This window comes from Nerophis lumbriciformis, linkage group LG25 (genome assembly GCF_033978685.3).
Source record: "Nerophis lumbriciformis linkage group LG25, RoL_Nlum_v2.1, whole genome shotgun sequence".
Classification (NCBI taxonomy): domain Eukaryota; kingdom Metazoa; phylum Chordata; class Actinopteri; order Syngnathiformes; family Syngnathidae; genus Nerophis; species Nerophis lumbriciformis.
The window spans coordinates 27,805,034-27,829,510 of NC_084572.2; the positions used below are offsets into that span (position 1 = coordinate 27,805,034).

Sequence of the window (24,477 nt, forward strand, 5' to 3'; positions counted from 1 at the left end):
AATTGTCCTCTGCATTTGACCCATCCCCTTGTTCACCCCCTGGGAGGTGAGGGGAGCAGTGGACAGGAGCAGTGGCTGCGCTCGGGAATAATTTTTGGTGATTTAACCCCCAATTCCAACCCTTGATGCTGAGTGCCAAGCAGGGAGGTAATGGGTTCCATTTTTATAGTCTTTGGTATGACTCGACGGGGTTTGAACTCACGACCTACCGATCTCAGGGCGGACACTAACCACTAGGCCACTGAATTTCCTACTCCCTGTGTATATATGACATGGCTATTGCTCGAAATCCAGTGCTTTGTGTGACTTATGACATTTATTTTTGGTAAAATTACAAATTGTACGACTTCAGGGAGTTTGACTAAGTTCCTTTGAACGATTATGACATGAATGAATGCTAACTTAATTCATTCAGTCTTTTTTTTTTTTTTTTTTTTTACAAGAAAACATCTCTCTAAATGTCCTAAACTCTTGCATCGTTACGCAAAATAATGTTACGTTTGGACATCCAACATAGCTAACTTCATGTTCTTCTTCTTTGGACATGTTGAGACAGACTCAATAGCTCCTCACCAGGCGGAAGTTGAGTAGTGCACTCTAGTTTGACTGCACTCTTATCCATCCATCCATTTTTCTACCGCTTGTTCCTCTCGGGGTCGCGGGAGGTGCTGGAGCCCATCCCAGCTCCATTCAGGCGGAAGACCTGGTACACCCTGAACCAGTCGCCAGCTATTGTCAATTCTTCAGGTTTCATGCACTCCTCCTTAGGAGAAAAAAAGCTTGTTATCATCCTTCACTATTTGACACGTCATCCCAATGTGGACCTCTCTTTCCTGGCTCATGCTGTTAACGTGTTTGATTGTTAGCCACGTGGGCGCCGTTAGTGTCTCTGAGGTCGGCCCGTCAACAAGACAGACAGTCTGCATGATTGACCTTGATCTAGGATAAAGTTCAGCAAGTCCACATTCCGGTATTTGAGTCGGCTTTTATCGCACTTCTTTAGCTGATATCATGTTGCTGTGTCTACCATCTTGCCTTACAAATATGTACGGCGTCTTTGTACAAGCAAAACATTGACATGTTTATCTAAACACCACTTTGTAGTTAGCAAGGCTAGGAATACTCGACAAGATTATTTTATTTTTGTATTTTATTTGGGATGTTTTTTATAAGGTTCTAACAGTCACTGATGTTACAGTTAAACTAGTTTGTGTATAATCTATATGTATTAGGTATTTCAAGTGATTACCTTTATTTATAAATGTTTTTGCTATGGTTATTTATTTTGTTTATGTATATATTCATTTATTTTATCAGGTAACTAAGTATTTTTTGTTGGTATTTACAGTATTTATATATTTTAATGTTATTAATTGAAGTATTTTTTATATTTTTGAAAATAATTTGTATATTATCTGAAAATCGTTCTAAAATTATATATTTTATTTATTTAACACAAAATATTTTGGGGGATTTTTTTAATTTTTTTTTTACAAATTATATATATATTTTTTGTAATTAATACGGTATTTTTCTTAATTTTTTGGGCCACATATTTTTGCTGTAGAATTGAGTAAAAACAGAAGTATAAAATAACAATGACAAATTAGTATTGGATTACCGGTAGGTAAAAAAAAACATTTGTACGTACATGACTGTTCGCATTTTATCCGGCGTCATTATTTCTAGGCTTGATGTAATATCCTGCCTCCTTTCTCAAGTTATCTCGCTATATGTTAGATTTGCAACAATTAGCATGCTGTCATTTTACAACCATTTTGTTAGGCTATATCACTTAAGCACCTGTCCCCTATGTCACCAGATGTTGCCATAATAATAAATACGGTCTACACAGGCTGCCAAAATGGTGGATGTTATTATGTTGGTCATTAGAATTAAAAAATTGTTGGACTTCACTACTCCGATGCAAAAAATTCCTTAAAGGACATATTTGTTTTACTAAAAGCCGCTACTTTTTCCCCCAGCTTTGTACTCTGTGGTTTATACGAAGGTGCTGCTAATCTATGGAATGTTTTTTACTTGTGGCTAAATTATGGAATGGATTAAGTAAAGAAATCAAACAATTAACTAAAATTATCCATTTTAAGAAACTGTTCAAACTCAAAGTTGTGAAAAGAATTCTGATAAAGATCTTCAACCTTATTAAAAAGTAGAACATCTTATTCTTCTTATAAAGGATGAATAAAGACATTATTGACTTTTCTGTTTTGTTTGATCAGCCGTTTTACTGCCGTGTTACAGGCACGGTTTGGAATGAATAAAGGTACCGGTATGTAAAAAACATTTACATAATTTTTCTATGTACCGCATTTTTCGGAGTATAAGTCGCTCCGGAGTATAAGCCGCACCGGCCGAAAATGCATAATAAAGAAGGAAAAAATCATATATAAGTCGCACTGGAGTATAAGTCACATTTTTTGGAGAAATGTATTTGATAAAACCCAACACCAAGAATAGACATTTGAAAAGCAATTTAAAATAAATAAAGAATAGTGAACAACAGGCTGAATAAGTGTACGTTATATGAGGCATAAATAACCAACTGAGAACGTGCCTGGTATGTTAACGTAACATATTATGGTAAGAGTCATTCAAATAACTATAACATATAGAACATGCTATACGTTTACCAAACAATCTGTCACTCCTAATCGCTAAATCCCATGAAATCTTATAGGTCTAGTTTTACGTGAATGAGCTAAATAATATTATTTGATATTTTACGCTAATGTGTTAATAATTTCACACATAAGTCGCTCCTGATTATAAGTCGCACCCCCGGCCAAACTATGAAAAAACTGCGACTTATAGTCCGAAAAATACGGTAAATATCTATTTTTACAATGTACCGGTGTATATATAATCCGGTGCGGCTAATATATGAAAAAAATATTTTTTCTTCTAAAATTTAGGGCGGCTAATATATGAAAAAAATACTTTTCTTTCTAGAATTTTGTGGGTGCGGCTTATAGTCCGGAAAATACGGTAAGTTACATAGTCAAATGTAAACAAAAACACATGACCGAAGAAAATACTAACCTATTGTTGTCCTAAATTTATGGTCAGGATATAATCAAATCCACATTCACAGTCAACCCGGGAAATGGTTGTTTTTTTCCCCCGCCAAAGTCAGCGGGGATGGACTCAGACGTCGTAAACATGTTTCTCTGCATGGGTCGTGGTAATGAGAGTCGCGCAGGATGAGGCGCTAGGCTAATAAATGACAACATAATGGCATATTCCAAATTAGAGGGAGCACCTGCTAGAATGCATTATGATTATTATTGTGATCTATCTCTGTCTGGTTGGTGGGGAACATGCTGCTAGTGGGAGGATGTGACTGATGACCAGATTTTTGTTGGGCATCACAGCTGCTGTTTATAAGATTGATGTTCAGAGTGAAAGCGAAATCATTCAGGAATCAATGTGTCGATCGATATGCATCAGCACGCGCTGTGTTTAAACATTCAAGCTGTTTATTTGACATCAGTCTTCAGCATCATGTCCTTTTTTTTTTTCTCCTCCCAGGCATCAACAGTGACATCGTCTATTCATTGATGGATTCCGCTGATGGCTTCTTCTCCATTGACGAGCTGACGGGAATAATAAGCCTGCAGCGCCCCTTGGACCGCGAGGTGCAGGCCGCGTACAAGCTGAAGGCCCGCGCCAGCGACAAGGGCTCGCCCCGCCTCTCCACGGTGTGCCACGTTGTGGTCTCCGTCCTGGACATCAACGACAATCCGCCCGTCTTCGAGCATCGGGAATACACGGCCACCGTGTCCGAGGACGTGGCCGTGGGCACCCAAGTCCTCAGGGTGCAGGCGGCCAGTCGTGACATCGAGGCGAACGGGGAGATCGCCTACAGCATCATCAGCGGCAACGAGCACGGCATGTTCAGCGTGGATCCGCACACAGGTACTGCTCGCATTTGTCGAATTTCACGTACTGTAACTAAACTTGGCCCGAGTGTGTGAATGTGAGTTTGAATGTTGTCTGTCTATCTGTGTTGGCCCTGTGATGAGGTGGCGACTTGTCCAGGGTGCACCCCGCCTTCCTCCCGATTGCAGCTGAGATAGGCTCCAGTACCCCCCGTGACCCCAAAAGGGACAAGCGGTAGAAAATGGATGGATGGATGTCACCATATTTGTGAAGAGATATTGTTGGAAAAGTTGTGGCCGCCTAAATTGTTTAGAAAAACATTTGCGCTATCCATCCATCCATTTTCTACCGCTTGTCCCTTTTGGGGTCGCGGGGGGTGCTGGAGCCTAATTCAGTCTAAGACTGAATAGTGTTTGTGTAAATGTATGTAAGATTCATTGGGCTAAATCAGGCGCGTCAAACTCGTTTTCATTGAGGACCAGTGTTGGGTTAGTTACTGAAAACCAGTAACTAGTTACAGTTACTAGTTACTTTATTTCAAAAGTAACTTAGTTACTAACTCAGTTACTTACACCAAAAAGCAATGCATTACTGTGAAAAGTAACTATTTAGTTACTTCTTTTTTCCCCCTTTTTTTAAGGCTCCCATTAATGCCCTTTTAGCCTTCATTTCAGTACTGTTATTGCACTGGAGAATAATACAATGTGTTGATCAACTTGACATGCATTTGCATCAATGAACTCTGCTAAGCAATGTGGTCTACATACAACACACAAAGACAAAGATATGTTTCAAAAGGCCAATTTATTTCAGGCCAGAACAAATTGACAAAACTATTTTAAATAGCTGCAACATAATGGCACTTTAACTTTAAGTAGATAGGATCTTTGATCCAAGACACAACTTACATTTAACTAAAATGTTATTTTCTTTGTGCTCGACAAAAGAAAATTATTGAGAATGTCTCCATGTTAAAAAAGTCGACTTCTGGCTTCGCCATGATGTCTTGTTAGTTGTTATGAGAGTAGCGTATGTGTGTGTGTGTGTGTGTGTGTGGCCCTTTAAGATATGACAGCATGTGAGGTGAGTGACGTCAGTGAGTGAGTGGGCGAGAGAGGTGAGCGAGCGGCGACAGTGAGTGCGTGCAGGTGCTCTAGCTTGGTGGATGGCTGCGTCCAATAAAATCACAAAGTTGCAACAAACCGCCGGTCTCGTCATTCACCCTCAGCTGTAAAGACCCACTGCCGGGTAAAGTGAAGGTTGTTAGCCCCGAAGACGTACATAGGCCCTGGAGGAACGTCTCCCCTGCGCTCCTCAACTGCGGTATGGGAGTCCTCCCCGCCCCCACCCACACAAAGCACACCTTTTCTTTTCCACCGAAGCGCTGCAATAAAACACACTCAGATCTTCTGTTTCTAGCCGATACTACATGAAAAATAAAGTAAAATAACGCAGTAACGCATCATGTAGTAACGGTAACTGAGTTACTGAATATAAAAAATAACGCGTTAGATTGCTAGTTACCGCCGAAACAAACGGCGTTACAGTAACGCGTTACTTTGTAACGCGTTAGTCCCAACACTGTTGAGGACCACATTGCAGTTATGGTTGCCCTCAGAGGGCCGCTTTTAACAGTGAATAATATATACAGTAGGAATATAAGTGTGTACATATAAAACATGTGTATAATTGTGTATGTACCGTAATTTCCGGACTATAAGGCGCACCTGACTATAAGCCGCACCAGCTAAATTTAGGGGAAAATACAGATTGCTCCATATATAAGCCGCACCCGACTATAGGCCGCACCAGCTAAATTTAGGGGAAAATACAGATTGCTCCATATATAAGCCGCACCCGACTATAAGCCGCAGGCGTTTTGATGTGTAATTACCGTAGTATATAGGGGTTCCTGCTACCACGGAGGGGATTGTCGGGACAGAGATGACTGTTTGGGAACGCAAAGCGTCCCATTTATTAACAATAAATCTTTCAATCATTCAATCAAACTTTCACATCTTTGACATGGCGAACAGCATTCGTGCAGAGTACAAATAATACAACGGTGCAAAGTAATACAAAGTGCTCGCCTGTAACACGGCAGTAAAAGTGCAGTCCCGCGGCCGTTTACGTTATCAAAATAACCAGCCTACTACCGGTATATGAAAAGTCAGTCTTTAATCATTGTGTCATCGTCTTCCTCCTGCGTACTAAAACCACCGAAATCCTCTTCGTCGGTGTCGGAAAAGAACAGGTCCAAAATGGCGTCGTCAGCCACTCTCTCTCCTTTGTTCTCGCTCTCAAAACCTTCCTCTTCGTCAGTGGAATCAACGGCTCCGGCTTCGTCAGCCGTTACGCCGTCCTCTTCATCATCATCATATGCACTTCTCCGTTTGTTTTCCATATTGAGGGTGTTTGCATGAACACTTCCTTCGCGCAAACTGTCGCTGATGCTCTCCTACTCTTTGTTTTGCTCTCGTTACCTGGCGCCAGATGTCTGCCTCGGTCTCGCGCATCCTCGGTAGTGCGCGCCCCTGGTTACCGTAAGCCGTAGAAAAGCCGCACCGTTGTATAAGCCGCAGGGACCAGAACGAGGGAAAAAAGTAGCGGCTTATAGTCCGGAAATTACGGTATTTGATTATTGTGTCTTTTTTTATGTACGCTGTACAAAACAAAATCTTTAGATTGTACTGTTAAATACTGTCAGCTCAGTTTTACCATAGTATTTGCATTTTTTTTTCTTTTTTTTTAACAGCATATAAAATAAATAAGTACTGTATTTTCCGCACTATAAGGCGCACCTAAAAACCTCCAATTTTGTCAGAAGCTGACAGTGCGCCTTATGATCCGGTGCGCCTTACATATGGACCAATATTGAGCCACAACAGGTCTCGCAACTACGGGATGCATAACGTAACCCCAGCCTCTACAGTAGCGTCTATTCTATGCGCCTTATAATGCGGTGCGCCTTATATATGAACAAAGTTTTAAAATAGGCCATTCATTGAAGGTGCGCCTTATAATCCGGTGCGCCTTATAGTGCGAAAAATACGGAAATGGATTAGAAAAACGGTACCACTATGTTTTTACGGACAAATTCATGCTAGTTTTTTATATTGTAAAATCTACGATTGTTGTGTTTTTATAGTGTATTATTACTCTACCGTATTTTTCGGATTATAAATCGCTCCGGAGTATAAGTCGCACCGGCCGAAAATGCATAATAAAGAAGGGAAAAACATATATAAGTCGCACTGGAGTATAAATCGCATTTTTGGGGGAAATTTATTTGATAAAACCCAACACCAAGAATAGACATTTGAAAGGCAATTTAAAATAAATAAAGAATAGTGAACAACAGGCTGAATAAGTGTACGTTATATGAGGCATAAATAACGTGCCTGGTATGTTAACGTAACATATTATGGTAAGAGTCATTCAAATAACTATAACATATAGAACATGCTATACGTTTACCAAACAATCTGTCACTCCTAATCACTAAATCCCATGAAATCTTATACGTCTAGTCTCTTACGTGAATGAGCTAAATAATATTATTTTATATTTTACGGTAATGTGTTAATAATTTCACACATAAGTCGCTCCAGAGTATAAGTCGCACCCCTGGCCAAACTATGAAAAAAACTGCGACTTATAATCTGAAAAATACGGTATATTGAATAACGGTACAAAAGTTGATTTTACTGTAAAAAGTCTTACTGTAAAATTTTTGCATGAACAATTTGTTAGATTGAAATCATAGGTCAAGCAGATATTTAAGTATTTATCTTTATTTGAACAAAGACATTGTTTTGAAATGTATGATGATATAATATTTAGTTTTATTATTAGAGATGATTAAAGTGTAAATCTATGTAATTGCACACAGTACATTTATTAATTACATATACTTAATTAACACTTATTATTTCCACCCTTTCGGGGGCCACACAAATTGATGTGGCGGGCCAGATCTGGCCCCCGGGCCTTGAGTTTGACACATGGGGGCTAAATCGTATGTTTACGGCAAAAAAATTTTGCCTAAACTATGTGCATTGCATATATCATTCGTTTTTACAAAAACATCTACGATAAAGTTGTTGAAAATTGTTTAAAAAAAAAAAATTACGTTATATTTGATGATAGGGAGAACACGTGCTTTAGGTTGGTCTAAGACGCAATAATGCTTGAGTAAATGTATGTAAGCTTTGTTGGACTGAATCGTATGTTTAGAAAAACATTTAGAAAATCGGCTAGATTTTTTCCTAAAATATGTGCAATGCAAACTTCATTCGTTTTTACAAAAACATCTGTGGAAAATTGTTTGTTTTTCGAAAAAAAAAATAATGCTTTGTTTGATGACTGCGAAAAAACTTACTTTACGTTGGTCTCAGGCAGGGGTCTGCAACCTTCACCATCCAAAGGGCCATTTGAGCCCATTTCCCACCAAATAAAACCCACGAGAGCCGCAAACTCAGTTTGATCCCTAAAATGACGACAAAGCCACTTATAGTTTTACTACACTTATGAAATAGCATTTATAAAATCAAACACTTGACAAAGAACATGTTTTATTTGCTCTGATCAGCTTTCCGCAGCAGTTCCAAAACTGCTCTTTTTCGGTCATCTCCAGCTGGGTATGCTTTCCTAAATGCTGTGTGTTTGTTTTGAAAATGTCCTAAACATTTGATTTTTTTTTGTTGTTTCCTATTTTCTCCCTACATATTAAGCACACACAAGAACCAACCTGGTCAACAGCAAAGGCAAATTAATCTGTCCATGAAGTATTAAATGTCGTATTTTCCGTCAATGTCGCTTGTTGAGACATAAGGGGTGTGACATACATTTTTATTTTTATATTACGAGGTCACAGAACCCTCCAAAATAACAACTGTAACATTAAAATAAACTAACTAAATAAAATTGAATTAATTAAAATTAAATAGCCGTTATTTATTGACATTTTGTGTCAAAGGCAAGCCAAAGGGAGCCAGGGCAGAGGCATGAAAGAGCCGCAGGTTGCAGACCCCTAAGGCCATTTCCACACGAACACGGAGAATTTCAAAAACGCATATCCAAGGTTAAAACGATCTCCATCCACACAAGTGTAGTTTCAAAACGTTCTCTTGTCTAAACACATCCACACAAGTGTAGTTTCAAAACGTTCTCTTGTCTAAACACAAACGCATACACCTGCTGTCATGCACATTTTGTCCAATCAAAAGCCTGGAAAAAGCAGCAACAGCTGACTTGGTGGCATCACGCCTCCATTATGTTTATTTTGATATGCTACGCGTACAATGACATGTACATTGTCTTTAAAACCAGTCTGCATGATGTACACAAAGCCCTGAGAACATTATGAATCTTGTTTTTTAGCATGCACGGCTGTGCTGCTGAAACCGAACACTCATAGAATTACAAAATATTTAATCAGCAACATGTGCAGTGAAGTGTACATTATTCCTAAAATCAGCGCGCACTAAAGAGCCAAGGAAACTCTTTTGCAAGTTTAAGTGCCTAAAGCGCACGGACGTGCATGTGCCGCTGCAAAACTCTTGTGGAATTATAAAGCATTTAATCATTGATATAGTGATTTATGACATGTGCAATGAAGTGTACATTGTCTTTAACATCACGCTAACAAGAAGAAAGCTACATCATGTTTTTTTTAGTTGCTCGGTCGCTTTTTATGTGCGTGCCACTCTATCTACACGAATGGAAGCAACATACACGTAAGTTAGCTTCATGATCTGTCGTTATTAAAAACATAAGATAATGTTGCACCTGTCTTATGACACGGAGCAAAAAGTCTTTGTTAAAGTTATTTGTTGAAGACTGTGAAACTTTAAAGGGGAACATTATCACAATTTCAGAAGGGTTAAAACCATTAAAAATCAGTTCCCAGTGGCTTATTTTATTTTTCAAAGTTTTTTTCAAAATTTTACCAATCACGCAATATCCCTAAAAAAAGCTTCAAAGTGCTTGATTTTAACCATCGTTATATACACCCGTCCATTTTCCTGTGACGTCACATAGTGATGCCGATACAAACAAACATGGCGGCTAGAACAGCAAGGTATAGCGACATTAGCTCGGATTCAGACTCGGATTTCAGCGGCTTAAGCGAGTCAACAGATTACGCATGTATTGAAACGGATGGTTGTAGTGTGGAGGCAGGTAGCGAAAACGAAATTGAAAAAGAAACTGAAGCTATTGAGCCATATCGGTTTGAACCGTATGCAAGCGAAACCGACGAAAACGACACGACAGCCAGCGACACGGGAGAAAGCGAGGACGAATTCGGCGATCGCCTTCTAACCAACGATTGGTATGTGTTTGTTTGGCATTAAAGGAAACTAACAACTATGAACTCGGTTTACAGCATATGAAATACATTTGGCAACAACATGCACTTTGAGAGTGCAGACAGCCCAATTTTCATCAATTAATATATTCTGTAGACATACCCTCATCCGCTCTCTTTTCCTGAAAGCTGATCTGTCCAGTTTTGAAGTTGATGTCAGCAGGCCAGGGAAGCTAGGGTCGATATTCTTCTATGGCATCTCTGTCGTAGCATAGCTTTCGTCGGTAAAGTGTGCGGAACAAACGTCCAATTTCTTGCCACTTTCGCATCTTTGGGCCACTGGTGCAACTTGAATCCGTCCCTGTTCGTGTTGTGACACCCTCCGACAACACGCCGACGAGGCATGATGTCTACAAGGTACGGAAAACAGTCGAAAAAACGGAAAATAACAGAGCTGATTTGACTCGGTGTTTGTAATGTGTTTGAGAAAATGGCGGTTGCTTCTCCGAGAGCGAATAATAGAAAGGCGTTTAATTCGCCAGAATTCACCCATTTAGAGTTCGGAAATCGGTTAAAAAAATATATGGTCTTTTTTCTGCAACATCAAGGTATATATTGACGCTTACATAGGTCTGGTGATAATGTTACCCTTTAACAAAAACATTGCATAAAAGAAGCAAAATTGTCTTGCTCTACAAAAAACTTGTTTAATTTGTACGAAAAAATATGTTCGTTTTTTGTAAAAGATGCCACATTTTTTTTACAAAAACATACATTTGATTTGTTGAAGACTCTAAACTTGTACGAAAAAACATTGGTTAGTTTTTTTCGTAAAAGATGCAAATATGTCTTTGCCTACAGAAACACCCAGTGTTTGTTAGTTTGACATAAAGAATTTAAACATTTATCATTTTTACAAAAAACCTACGTTTTGTTTGTGGAAAAATGCAAAATTGTCTTTGTTACAAAAAACAGATACGTTAGATTTGTTAAAGACTGTAAACTTGTTTGATTTGTACAAAAAAACATTGGTTAGTTTTTTTTCGTAAAAGATGCAAATATGTCTTTGCCTACATAAACGCCCACTGTTTGTTAGTGTTACATAAAGAATTTAAACATTTATAATTTTTACAAAAAACCTACGTTTTGTTTGTGGAAAAATGCAAAATTGTCTTTGTTACAAAAACAGATACGTTAGATTTGTTAAAGACTGTAAACTTGTTTGATTTGTACGAAAACACATTGGTTAGTTTTTTTTCCGTAAAAGAAGCAGAATTGTCTTTGTCTACAGAAACACTACTGTATGTTGGTTTGACATACATACTTTAAACGTTGATTATTTGAACTAAACAACATACATGTTATTTGTAAAAGATGCAAAATGGTCCTTTTTACAAAAACATGTACCGTTTTTTTCGGATTATAAGTCGCACCGGCCGAAAATGCATACCGGTAATAAAGAAGGAAAAACACATATATAAGTCGCATTTTTGGGGGAAATTTATTTAATAAAATCCAACACCAAGAATAGACATTTGAAAGGCAATTTAAAATAAATAAAGAATAGTGAACAACAGGCTGAATAAGTGTACGTTATATGAGGCATAAATAACCAACTGAGAACGTGCCTGGTATGTTAACGTAACATATTATGGTAAGAGTCATTCAAATAACTATAACATATAGAACATGCTATACGTTTACCAAACAATCTGTCACTCCTAATCGCTAAATCCCATGAAATCTTCTTCCTCGGTGTCGCTTCTAAACAACTCTGCCAACTCCAAAGGCAGACAATGCACCGCTTCCTCTTCTATCGGTACGTTGCCTACGTCAGAGTCATCGTCAGTTGCATTTCCAATTATTCCAGCCTTTCTGAATCCGGACAGGATGGTTTCGGTTGTCACTGAAGCCCATGCTTTGTCGATCCATCCAATGACATCCAGAAAAGTTGCAATATTATTTGATATTTTATGGTAATGTGTTAATAATTTCACACATAAGTCGCTCCTGAGTATAAGTCGCACCCCCGGCCAAACTATGAAAAAAACTGCGACTTATAATCCGAAAAATACGGTATGTTAGATATTGATGTGGATGGTTGGCTTGTGGAGGTATTAAAGTCACCATCTTTATCCTATCTCTTTGACCGCCCTTTTTGTTGTCAGGCGACGTCTTCGTGATCGAGCCGCTGGACTACGAGGTCTCTCACGAATATTACATCACCGTTGAGGCCACGGACGGCGGCTCCCCGCCTCTCAGTGACATGGCCACCGTCAACATCAACCTGACAGACGTCAACGACAACAGGCCCGCCTTCAGCCAGGACGTCTACACGGCTGTGGTCGGCGAGGACGCCGAGCCAGGAAGGACCGTGTTGACGGTGAGGGGGTTGACACGTACACGGCATCTTTAAGGACGGCCCCACTGCTGGCTGTCTTGTGAGGCTAATTAGCATACAAGTGCATGAAGTCAAAGCTAAAAGTGTCAGTTTATTTACCTCCTCGGTGTCTTTTTGTTAGCTATCACATAGCAGCACCTGTGGCTAATCCCCATCTGCTGGCGAAGCTAATTTAGGACTAAAGCTTTTTTCCATTCACGCTCACTGCACCTTTTGTTGTCATGCGACGTCTGACACTCATCCTCACACGGCTTTGTTCAAAGTATGATGCTTTACTCATGAAACCCCCCATAATGCGTCAGGAGCACCAAATCATACACAAAATATTCCTAGCAAACTATGAATACATAAGGGGGAGAAAAAACGAATTATTGGACTACAATCTATGAATATTTATTTTGAGTAAAAAAAAAATTGCATTCAAATTTACATTTACTCTCTAATCAAAAATAGTAATTTACTTTTTAATGTATACTTGGTATTTTTTTTAACAATTTTCTCACCATCATTAAATTGAAAACATCTTTACATTCTTATCTTTTTAATTTTGTTCATATCTTAAATAAGAATAACCCAAGAAAAGTACATCACAAGTTGTGTTCCCTAAAAGAACATTATTATTGCATTTATAAGCATGCACAATTCTTAAGAATATACCGTATTTTTCGAGGTATAAGTCGCAGTTTTTTTCATAGTTTGGCCGGGGGTGCGACTTATACTCAGGAGCGACTTATGTGTGAAATTAATAACACATTACCGTAAAATATCAAATAATATTATTTAGCTCATTCACGTAAGACACTAGACGTATAAGATTTCATGGGATTTAGCGATTACGAGTGACAGATTGTTTGGTAAACGTATAGCATGTTCTATATGTTATAGTTATTTGAATGACTCTTACCATAATATGTTACGTTAACATACCAGGCACGTTCTCAGTTGGTTATTTATGCCTCATATAACGTACACTTATTCAGCCTGTTGTTCACTATTCTTTATTTATTTTAAGTTGCCTTTCAAATGTCTATTCTTGTGGTTGGGTTTTATCAAATAAATTTCCCCCAAAAATGCGACTTATACTCAAGTGCGACTTATATGTTTTTTTCCTTCTTTATTATGCATTTTCGGCCGGTGCGACTTATACTCCGGAGCGACTTATAGTCCGAAAAATACAGTAATTAAAATTGACTTAAATACGCTATACATGTTGTCCTAAATGGTATGTAAATTTACATTTTTAAATTATTATTAATAAAAGTAGTAGTTATTTGACTACAATTTGTTAATGTCAAATAAAATTCATATACACTAAACCTTTGTAATACTAAATAAAATAGTAATGGACTTTTTTTATGTAATTTGTATTTTTAATAAGTGTATCACCATCATTAAATCGAAAAAATATTTCCATTGTTACCTCCTTAATTGTAAATGTATTTTATCTTAAAAAAAACAACCCAAAAAACAAGAAAAGTACATCGCACAATTTTCCCCCTCTAAATAAATAATTACTTTTGCATCTGTAAGCATATACATTTACTTGTATGCTTCAGACTTCAGAATATAATTGGAATCTGTTGATAAAATATACATGTTTTCGTACATTTCATTGAAATACAATTATGTTATTATTATTATTGTTATTATTATCCATTCATTTTCTACTGCTTGTCCCTTTTGGGGTCGCGGTGGGTGCTGGAGCCTATCTCAGCTGCATTCGGGCGGAAGGCGGGGTACGACCTGGACAAGTCGCCACCTCATCACAGGGCCAACACAGATAGACAGACAACATTCACACTCACATTCACACACTAGGGCCAATTTAGTGTTGCCAATCAACCTATCCCCAGGTACATGTTTTTGGTTATTATTATTATTATTATAATGAGTATTAATGTAGTAGTTTAGTAATATACATGTTTTCCTGCATTTCATTTAAATACAATTATGTTATTATTATTATTATTATTATTATTATTATTATTATTATTATTATAATGAGTATTAATTTAGTAGTTTAGTAATATACATGTTTTCCTACATTTCATTTCAATACAATTTTTTTTATTAATATTATTATTATTAGTAGTAGTAGTAATAGTAGTAGAAGTGGTGGTAGTTATAGTAATACTAATATTACTACAACCTGCCATTATTTTGCCATCATTTTTGTTCGCAAATTGGAATTTTGAGCACTTGCATCTTTAAAATATATTTTTCATATTCATGAATTGAATATTTATTTAATTGTTTTATTCAAACATATTTTACATTTTTGTATTTTTGTATTTTTTGAACTTTTTTTTTTTTAACAAGGTGAGTTTAATAATTTTAAAAAATATGTAAAAATGTAGATAATTGTTGTGTAAAACTAAGTTTGTAATAATGTGTTGTTTGTGACGTGAAGGTGGTGGCTGAGGATGCTGACGGGCCGTCATACGACCACGTGCGCTACACCATCGTGGGCGGCAACAGCGGCAGCCCCTTCATCATGGACCCGCTGCGTGGCGAGCTGAAAGTGGGCCGTCAGTTGGACAGAGAGCAGGTAAGGACCCTCGCTCGGCTCAGCGTTGTTAAGTTAATTGTTATGCGTCACGATTCCTTCCTTCTTCCCAGACCTCAGGCTACACGCTGACGGTGCTGGCCTCCGACAACGGAGCGCCGCCTCTCTCCAGCACCGCCATCATCAACATCGACATCTCCGACGTCAACGACAACCCGCCTCTCTTCTCCCAGGCCAACTACAGCATCATCATCCAGGTGAGGGCGGGGGAAATACGCTGACTATAAGTAGCCAGGAAGGGAAGTCGGAGGTGGGGGGTGGTATTATTGCAAGGATGGATTAACGGGAGAACGTGTGAGTGGAATGTCAACGAGAAAAGGAGTGGGAACTTTGGGGTAAGGAAGGAAAGGGGAGGAAGTAGGGGAGAGGGAAGAGGAAGGCGAAGACTGAATGTTAAGTAGAACAAGTCAATGGATGACAATCAAGGCAACATAACAGCCATCTTACTCACAAAAACTAATCAGCCAAACTATTTCTCCCGGTGGAAATCATGGAAACACAATAATCTGTTCCTGGGTCAAACTGTGGCCACCATAAAAACATGAAGTGTAAAAAAGAAGCTAACCACAATTTTGAAAAGGTTGTAATCGTAACAGCAATTTCAATGTTTCTTCATAAAAAAGGTGGTACTTGTTTTTCTACATTGTATTACAATACAATTATTATCTTCTTCTTCTTCTTCTTCTTCTTCTTCTTTTTCTTCTTCTTCTTCTTCTTCTTCTTGTTCTTCTTGTTCTTCTGTTTCTTCTTCTACTTCTTTTTCTTCTTCCTCTTCTTCTTCTTCTTCTTCCTCTTCCTCTTCTTCTTCTTCATCCTCTTTTTATTCTTCCTCTTCTTCTTCTTCTTCTTATTCTTGCTTTTCCTCTTTTTCTTCCTCTTCTTCTTCTTCTTTTTCTTCTTCATCCTCTTTTTCTTCTTCCTCTTCTTTTTCTTCCTCTTTTTCTTCCTCTTTTTCTTCTTCTTCTTCTTCTTCTTCTTCTTCTTCCTGTTCTTGTTCTTGTTCTTCTTATTCTACTTCTTCTTCTTCCTCTTTCTTCTTCTTATTCTTCTTCTATTTCTTCTTCTTCTTCTTCTTCTTCTTGTTCTTGTTCTTCTGTTTCTTCTTCTACTTCTTTTTCTTCTTCCTCTTCTTCTTCTTCCTCTTCCTCTTCTTCTTCTTCATCCTCTTTTTATTCTTCCTCTTCTTCTTCTTCTTCTTCTTCTTCTTCCTCTTCCTCTTTTTCTTCTTCTTCTTCTTCTTCTTCTTCTTCTTCTTCTTCTTCCTGTTCTTGTTCTTCTTATTCTACTTCTTCTTCTTATTCTTCCTCTTCCTCTTTCTTCTTCTTCTTCTTCGTCCTCTTCTTATTCTTCCTCGTTTTCTTCTTCTTCCTCCTCTTCTTCTTCCTCTTCCTCTTCCTTCTTCTTTTTCTTCTTTTTCTTCTTCTTCTTTGTCCTCTTTTTATTCTTCCTCTTCTTGTTCTTCCTCTTGTTCTTCTTCTTCTTCTTCTTCTTTTTCCTCTTCTTCTTCCTCTTGCTTCTTCTTTTTCTTCTTCTTTTTCTTCTTCTTCTTCGTTCTCTTTTTATTCTTCCTCTTCTTATTCTTCCTTTCTTCCTCTTTCTCCTTCCTCTTCCTCTTCCTTCTTCTTTTTCTACTTCTTCTTCTTTTTCTTCTTCTTCATCCTCTTTATTCTTCCTCTTCTTATTCTTCCTCTTCTTATTCTTCCTCTTCCTCTTTTTCTTCTTCTTCTTCTTCCTCCTCTTCTTCTTCTTCCTCCTCTTTTTATTCTTCCTCATGTTCTTCTTCATATTCTTATTCGTAGTAGTAGTAGTAGTAGTAGTAGTAGTAGTAGGTACTATCTGACAATTAGGTCATTGTTTTTAAAGAAAAATACTTTGAAAAATAGGATATTACAATCTTACAATTGTTTTTCTTCCAAGGAAAATAGTGGTCCTAATCTTATAAGAATAAAGTGGTGTTTCCTGAAAAAAGGGGTAATCATCCAAAAATTGCTGTATTCAAGTTTTTTTCCCCCGATAAAAAAAGTTATTTGAGATTAAATTTGTGTTTTTTGAGAAAATAAAATTCACTTTCATCAATAATGTTGTATTTTGTCAGGTTATATCTCACAACAATAACTTTACAAAAAAGTCTAAGCTTCAAAATAAAGTCAAGTTATTTTGTTTATTTTTAGGATTTTTCTTTTTTCCCCCCCAAATAATTAGTTTTTTTTTCTCTTGTATGATGATTTTTTTCCCCCATAATTTTCATATATATGTATTAATACATATTCTAGCACTAAGTTGCCTAAAACAAATAATATAAAAAATAAAATCGGGTAACTACTCAACCTTTGAAGTTGTGTCGTCCATCTAGTGGCGTTTTATAGGTAGTGCTTGAAATAAAACAATAGTGTGTAAATGCATCATGACTATGTAAAATTTGTTTCATTAAAAGTTACATTTCTGCTTCTGTGGTTATCATCACACCTTTCTCTCTGTGGGCGTGGTCATTGTTTTGTCAGACATTTAAGTTGGTCTTACTTGGATTTGTCCCAAACTTGTAATTTAGGAATGTTTTATTGGAATTTCATAAGTAGTGACAGTGTGTCGAAAGTCCCAGCTTTCTCAAACGCATCAACACTGTTAATCGTTACCATTTACTTTTCACATAGGAGAACCAAGCCAAAGACACCAGCGTCCTCCAGCTCCTAATCTCCGACCGCGACGCGTCCCACAACGGGCCGCCGTTCACCTTCTCCATCGCCGACGGCAACACCGGCGAGGCTTTCCGCATCAACCAGCAGGGGGCTCTGCTGTCTGCGGGGCCACTGAATAGGAAAGTGAAAGAACAGTACCTGCTGAGAGCACAGGTGAGTCCACGTTTTTAGTGTTCTGAAGTGTCTTATCTGTTTGTCTTCTTCTTCTGTCAGCCTCAATATATCATCGCTTCACTTTTATGCGTCGCTCACTTTAGCTTTTTCAGGTGTGCCAAGGATGAATATGCTCATGGTGATGATACAATTTGGGGTGGGGGACAGAAAATGTCATTTTTGAGTATTATTGTTAATTATAATTTGTAATCATTTGCATTTGTTGTAGTTGTAAGAACAACAGATGGAAATTAGCTGAATGCTAAATCAGGAGCCCACATACTGTACTTTTTTATAGGAATAATGTAAAGTTCATGCTGTCTATGAAATAAAATTAAAAAAAAAAAAAAAAAGTTACGTTGTTTTTGGCAAAAAGTCATCTTATCAGATTAAAGTAAAAAAAAAAAATAGTTTCACATGATTTTTTTGAGTAACAAAAAGACTTGCGTAAATAAAAATATGAAAAGAAAAATGTAATAATATATCAATAAAGTTGTACTCAAAAATATGATCTGGAAAAAAATAAGGCAATAATTTTTTTTTAGAAAAAGTAATATAGTGTTCTTGTCACATTTTTGGATAATATTGATAATTTTATGTTTAAAAAACCCAAAAGGGGTTTTATTATGAGAGTAGTTTATTTGTGGAAATAAATAGTTTTATAGAAGTAAAATGTATCAACAAAATTGTATTGTTTATAGAAAAAAAGTCATAATTGTGAAACAATGTAGTTATAATTTAATAAAAATATTAAATAAATGTGTAATAGTAAAAGAATAAAATTGTATTAAAAACAATCCGGCAGAAATAAGGATTTTAGAAAAACTAACCGTGCTCTCGTCATATTTTTGGATATAATTAAGTAATTCGGCAATTGAAAAAGAAAACAAAATATTTTATTGTGAGAGTAGTTTAAAAAGTTTTTTTTGCAGAAAAAAATCACAAAATGGGGAAACAAGGAAGACTATTTGCTATTTCCCAAAAACAATGACATTTTTCCTCTTAATATTCCATTGTTTTTGTTTTGGCAACATTATTACCAGGCATTCACCTTTTAAAACTGTTCTTGTTCACTGTTTAAATATTGTCTGATGATGACAAATGTCCCATTTTCAAACGACTTCTTTCTTTCTGGTTGTCAAATCAAAAACTCAACAAGTTGAATGGGGAGTGTAAAGGTCATCTAAAGAGTGGGTGTGAGGGAATGAGTGGACAGCTTGGACATGGGACGTACAGTAGGTGTGATGTCTCCTTGTTGGACACAGATTGAGTCAGCGTTTTTTCCTCCCAACAGAGCAGTTGACCATCTGTGTGAGCTTCATGTTTATTAGCGTCTCCACGCGCTGCTGTGCAAGTTGAATAGCAGCAGTGCCCTCTTGTGGGCAAATGTGTTAGTTCGGACTGAATGTTTCTCCCTGTTTTATTACAGGTGGCAGACAGCGGCAAACCTCCGCTCTTTTCCTCCGCCTTCATCAGCGTCCGCGTCATCGAGGAGAGCATCTACCCTCCCGCCATCCTCCCCCTGGATGTCTTCGTCTCCACCGCCGGGGACGAGTACGCAGGCGGCGTCCTGGGTAAGATCCACGCCACCGACCAGGACGTCTACGACACTCTGACCTACAGCCTGGCTCCCGCGTCCTTCTCCGACGAGGCGCTCTTCTCCGTCTCGGCCTCCGACGGCAAAGTCATCGCTGCGCGGGCCCTGGACGTGGGCCACTACCCGCTCAACGTGACGGTGACCGACGGCCGCTTCACCGTCGCCGCCGACGTCAACGTGCACGTCCGCCAGGCTACCCGCCAAGCGCTGGACAACTCCATTGCCGTGCGCTTCGCCAGCATCGCCCCGGAGGAGTTCATCGGCGACTACTGGCGCAACTTCCAGAGAGCGCTGAGGAACATCGCAGGCGTGAGGAGGAACGAAGTCCAGCTCGTGAGCCTTCAACCGTCCGAGCAAGGAGACCTGGACGTCCTGCTGGCTCTGGAAAGATCCGGAAGTCCTTACCAGTCTCAGGAGGTGAGAGCAATTATATCCCTAAGTCTTTAACATCATCTTTTTTATTTTACGCTTCGACTTTTTGTTGATGAAACAGCAGTACACCAACTTTCACTGATTTATTTGGTTTTCAGCTGTCCACTGGGATACCTTGTGGTTGTCTGCAGCCTTGCATTTCTCAACAAGTTAATCTGTTGTTTTAAGCAATGAGGCATAAACGAAGCCGGTTTTTGGACGGATTATTATTATTTTTTTTGTAGTTCAAAAGTGGGAATAAAGGAATAATCTTGGATTAAAAATTTAATAAATACATTTGTAGGGTTTTTTGTCTTTGCACATGACAAATAATATGACAATACACATATTCTATGGTTTTTGAAAAATGGAAACACTCTTTTTTTGTATGTTCGATAGGGAAAGTCTTGGCTTAAAAAAATAAATACATGTGTTTAGTTGTAGAGGACAAAATAATACATAATACTAGAGATGTGCGATAATGGCTTTTTTGTTGATATTCCGATATTGTTCAACTCTTAATCCCGATTCCGATATCAACCGATTGTGTTAATTCCACAGTTGTGGAATTAACACATTATTATGCCTAATGGGGGCGGGGTTTGGTGGTAGCGGGTGTGTATATTGTAGCGTCCCGGAAGAGTTAGTGCTGAAGGGGTTCTGGGTATTTGTTCTGTTGTGTTTATGTTGTGTTACGGTGCGGATGTTCTCCCGATATGTGTTTGTCATTCTTGTTTGGTGTGGGTTCACAGTGTGGCGCATATTAGTAACAGTGTTAAAGTTGTTTATATGGCCACCCTCAGTGTGACCTGTATGGCTATTGATCAAGTATGCCTTGCATTCACTTATGTGTGTTTAAGAGCCGCATATATTATGTGACTGGGCCGGCCCGCTGTTTATATGGAGGAAAAGCAGACGTGACGACAGGTTGTAGAGGACGCTAAAGACAGTGCCTTTGAGGCACACCCCCAATATTGTTGTCCGGGTGGAAATTCAGGAGAATGGTTGCCCCGGGAGATTTACGAGAGGGGCACTGAAATTCGGGAGTCTCTCGGGAGGGTTGGCAAGTATGCCCTACGTCCGTGTTTTACCGGATATGTACCGCTCCGTACAGCGGCATTTTAAAAAGTCATTAATTTTACTTTTTGAAACCGATACCGATAATTTCCGATATTACATTTTAAAGTATTTATCGGCCGATATTATCAGACATCTCTACATAATACATTTGAAAAGATTTAAAAAAAATTAAAATACATTTTTTTTGCAATTTAAAAGTGGGAGTAAAGGAAAAATCTTGGATTTTAAAAAAAAAGAAAATTTGTATTTTGTTGTAAAGGACAAATAATATATGACAAATACATAACACATTTGTTATGCGTTTTAGAAATTAGAAACAAAATGTATTTTTTTCTAATAAAAAATATTAGTACTAATTGTTGCTGCTATTATTGTTAAGTATTAGTGTTATTATTGATTTTATTATTGTTATTATCAAAAATAGCTTTATAAAACATTTAGGCTTAGACTTAGACTTAGACAAACTTTAATGATCCACAAGGGAAATTGTTCCACACAGTAGTTCAGTTACAAAGGATGGAAGGTTTAAGGATGGAAAGGATAATGCAGGTATAAAGTAGACAAAAAATGTACATTAGTAGCAATATAAAATATAACATATATGTATTATATTTAATTATTTGTATTGCTAATAGCAATAGTGATAATAATATTTGTTTATTATAGTAAATTACCTTATAATTTGCTTACTAGTTCACAGTAAACATCAAAATGTTCTCATTTGAAAATGGAGAATATTTCGTTATTTTTTTCTTTAATGAAGTACACTTTTATTTTTGTGCTAAAAGTACATATTTTTTTCTGAAATATTTGTAATGTCATATTGAAATGAATTGTATTATATAAATCATTTGAAAACATGTCGTACATTTGAAATAATACGCAGGATGAAATAGACATGTAGCAAAAATGTCCCTAAAAAGTTTTTTCGCGTTTGTCCATCTTCTCTCAGGTGGTCTACCGTAAGTTGAACTCCTCGGCGGCCGTCATCGAGGAGATGACGGGGGTCCGCATCGTGCGAGTGATCCAGAAGCTGTGCGCGGGCCTGGACTGCCCGCTGCGCTTCTGCGACGAGGTGGTCTCCCTGGAAAAGACGTCCATGTCTACTTACAGCACAGCTCGACTCAGCTTCGTCACGCCGCGTCACCACAGGGACGCCACCTGCCAGTGTGAAGGTCACTTGCTGCAACATCACACACACACACACACACACACACACACACATACTGGTTATCATTTGGAATGGGGACCAAGTTTTTGATCATCACTTGTGGGGACCACCCTTTCTACAGGTTGTGGAGGCATAAAAAAAAAATGGTAAAATGGCCACTGCCTAGTTAGCTCATACACGTCTTTAAATCTCTGGATTGATGAAGTAATGTGCTGATCATTCTTATTAGGGACCCTGGGGAAAAAGGGCCCAAATTTAAATAATTTTGCATAATTCACACAAATTTGTACGTGACTACTGAGGACCATTTAAAAAAACAAAAGTTCAAATTAAATATGATATGATCCTCAGAATCATTTAAAAAGGTTTTCCTTTAGGGGACCTGTTTTATTGTCCCCATACTGTCAGAGGTCCCCTAAAGGTGACTGTGTAAACAGAGTGATGTCCCCATTAAGTAAGCATTGCCAGAACACACACACACACACACATGCACACACACACGCACACACACATGCACACACACACACACACACCTATACTGGTAGGCTAGCAGGGCAAATGTCCCTAACGCGGCCAACATGTAAAAAAAAACAACCCAGGTTTGAGTACCACAAGTCCCGCAGCCGGCCACGCAAGTCCTGGGGTGCCCAACATGCCCAAAACGCACCCAGCATAGTCACAGGGGGAGGGGGGGAGGAAAAATTCCCCTTCAAGGGACTTTTTGCAGCCGGCCACGCGAGTCCAGGGGTGCCCAATATGTCCAAAACGCACCCAGCAAGGTCACACTGTGAGTGGGGGAGAAAATTGGCAGAAGTAGGCTAATGCCCACAAAATGATCTAAAATGACACCCAGGTTCGAGTCCCACAAGTCCCGCCGCGTTTCACCCGAGTCCGGGGGTGCCCCCGACATGTCCAAAACGCACCCAGCAATGTCGCACTTTGAGCGGGGAAGAAAAGTTGGAAAAGTTGGCAAAAGTCCCGCAAATGATAAAAAATGACACCCAGGTTCGAGTCCCACAAGTTCCGCCGCGTTCCACCCGAGTCCGGGGGTGCCCCCGACATGTCCAAAACGCACCCAGCAATGTCGCACTGTGAGCGGGGAAGAAAAGTAGGAAAAGTTGGCAAAAGTCCCCAAAACAAATCCCCTACAGTGATTTTGTAAACAGGTTTCCCTTCAGGGGACCTTTATTTTGGTCCCCATAACGTCAAACGTCCCCTAAAGTGACTTTGTAAACAGAAAGACGTCCCCAATAAGTACGCATTGCCAGAACACACACACACACACACACACACACACACACACACACACACACACACACACACACACACACACACACACACACACACACACAGATATGAAATACCATCTTCCATTTTGTACATTTAAGTGCAAATACAGATAAAAATGCAAAAAAAAAGTAGTGTTGTCACGTCACATTCACAACACTTTTTGTCACTTTTGTTAGCGTGAAAGCAAAATGGTTTAGTACAGATCTCTCACCTCAATGAACCAGGAAGTTTTTGATTGATTGATTGATTGAGAAGTTTATTGACATCTTAAACAATTGAATCCATGTAATTATTTAAAAAGGCAAATGGATGGCACAAAAAGCCAAAAGGCTTGTTTCCATTGTTAGCCATTAAATATTCATCACATTTGATACATTCAATAATAAAAGATATATAACCTATAACATGTATCGTATTTTCCGCACTATAAGGCGCACCGGATTATAAGGCGCACCTTCAATGAATGGCCTATTTTAAAACTTTGTTCATAGATAAGGCGCACCACATTATAAGGCGCATAGAATAGACGCTACAGTAGAGGCTGGGGTTACGTTATGCATCCATTAGATGGAGCTGCGCTAAAGGGAATGTCAACAAAACAAACAGTGATTGTACTGACACTTCTACTTGCTGCTCTCTGTTCAACAACCCACTGTTCCAGTCTGTCCTCCAACTGTAGCCGTCTCGCTTTGTTCCCTCGGAAACTCTGTTTAGTCTTCTTTACTTGGCGCAGGTCATCATGTTGCTTCCTCCACTTCCGCACCATTGATTCGTTAATGTTAAATTCTCTCGCTGCTCTATTCCCGTGTTCTACTGCGTGACTGATCGCCTTTAGTTTAAACTCTGCGTCGTAAGCGTGTCTCTTAATAGGAGCCATTTTTGGGTCTTTACATAAAGTTTAG

General features: G+C 38.4%; 1 protein-coding gene across 4 annotated transcripts in view; it reads left to right on the forward strand.

Annotated features, from left to right (window-relative positions):
* Nucleotides 1-24,477, forward strand: part of fat1a (FAT atypical cadherin 1a) — a 193,118-nt gene that overhangs the window by 138,080 nt on the left and 30,561 nt on the right. For all 4 annotated transcript variants that reach the window (XM_072916081.1, XM_061984089.2, XM_061984090.2 and 1 more), the window contains 7 exons: nt 3,550-3,936; nt 12,379-12,593; nt 15,022-15,159; nt 15,231-15,374; nt 17,829-18,026; nt 19,456-20,040; nt 22,067-22,289. In XM_072916081.1, the coding sequence (XP_072772182.1) occupies nt 3,550-3,936; nt 12,379-12,593; nt 15,022-15,159; nt 15,231-15,374; nt 17,829-18,026; nt 19,456-20,040; nt 22,067-22,289 (1,890 nt within the window). The remainder of the gene's footprint in view (nt 1-3,549; nt 3,937-12,378; nt 12,594-15,021; nt 15,160-15,230; nt 15,375-17,828; nt 18,027-19,455; nt 20,041-22,066; nt 22,290-24,477) is intronic.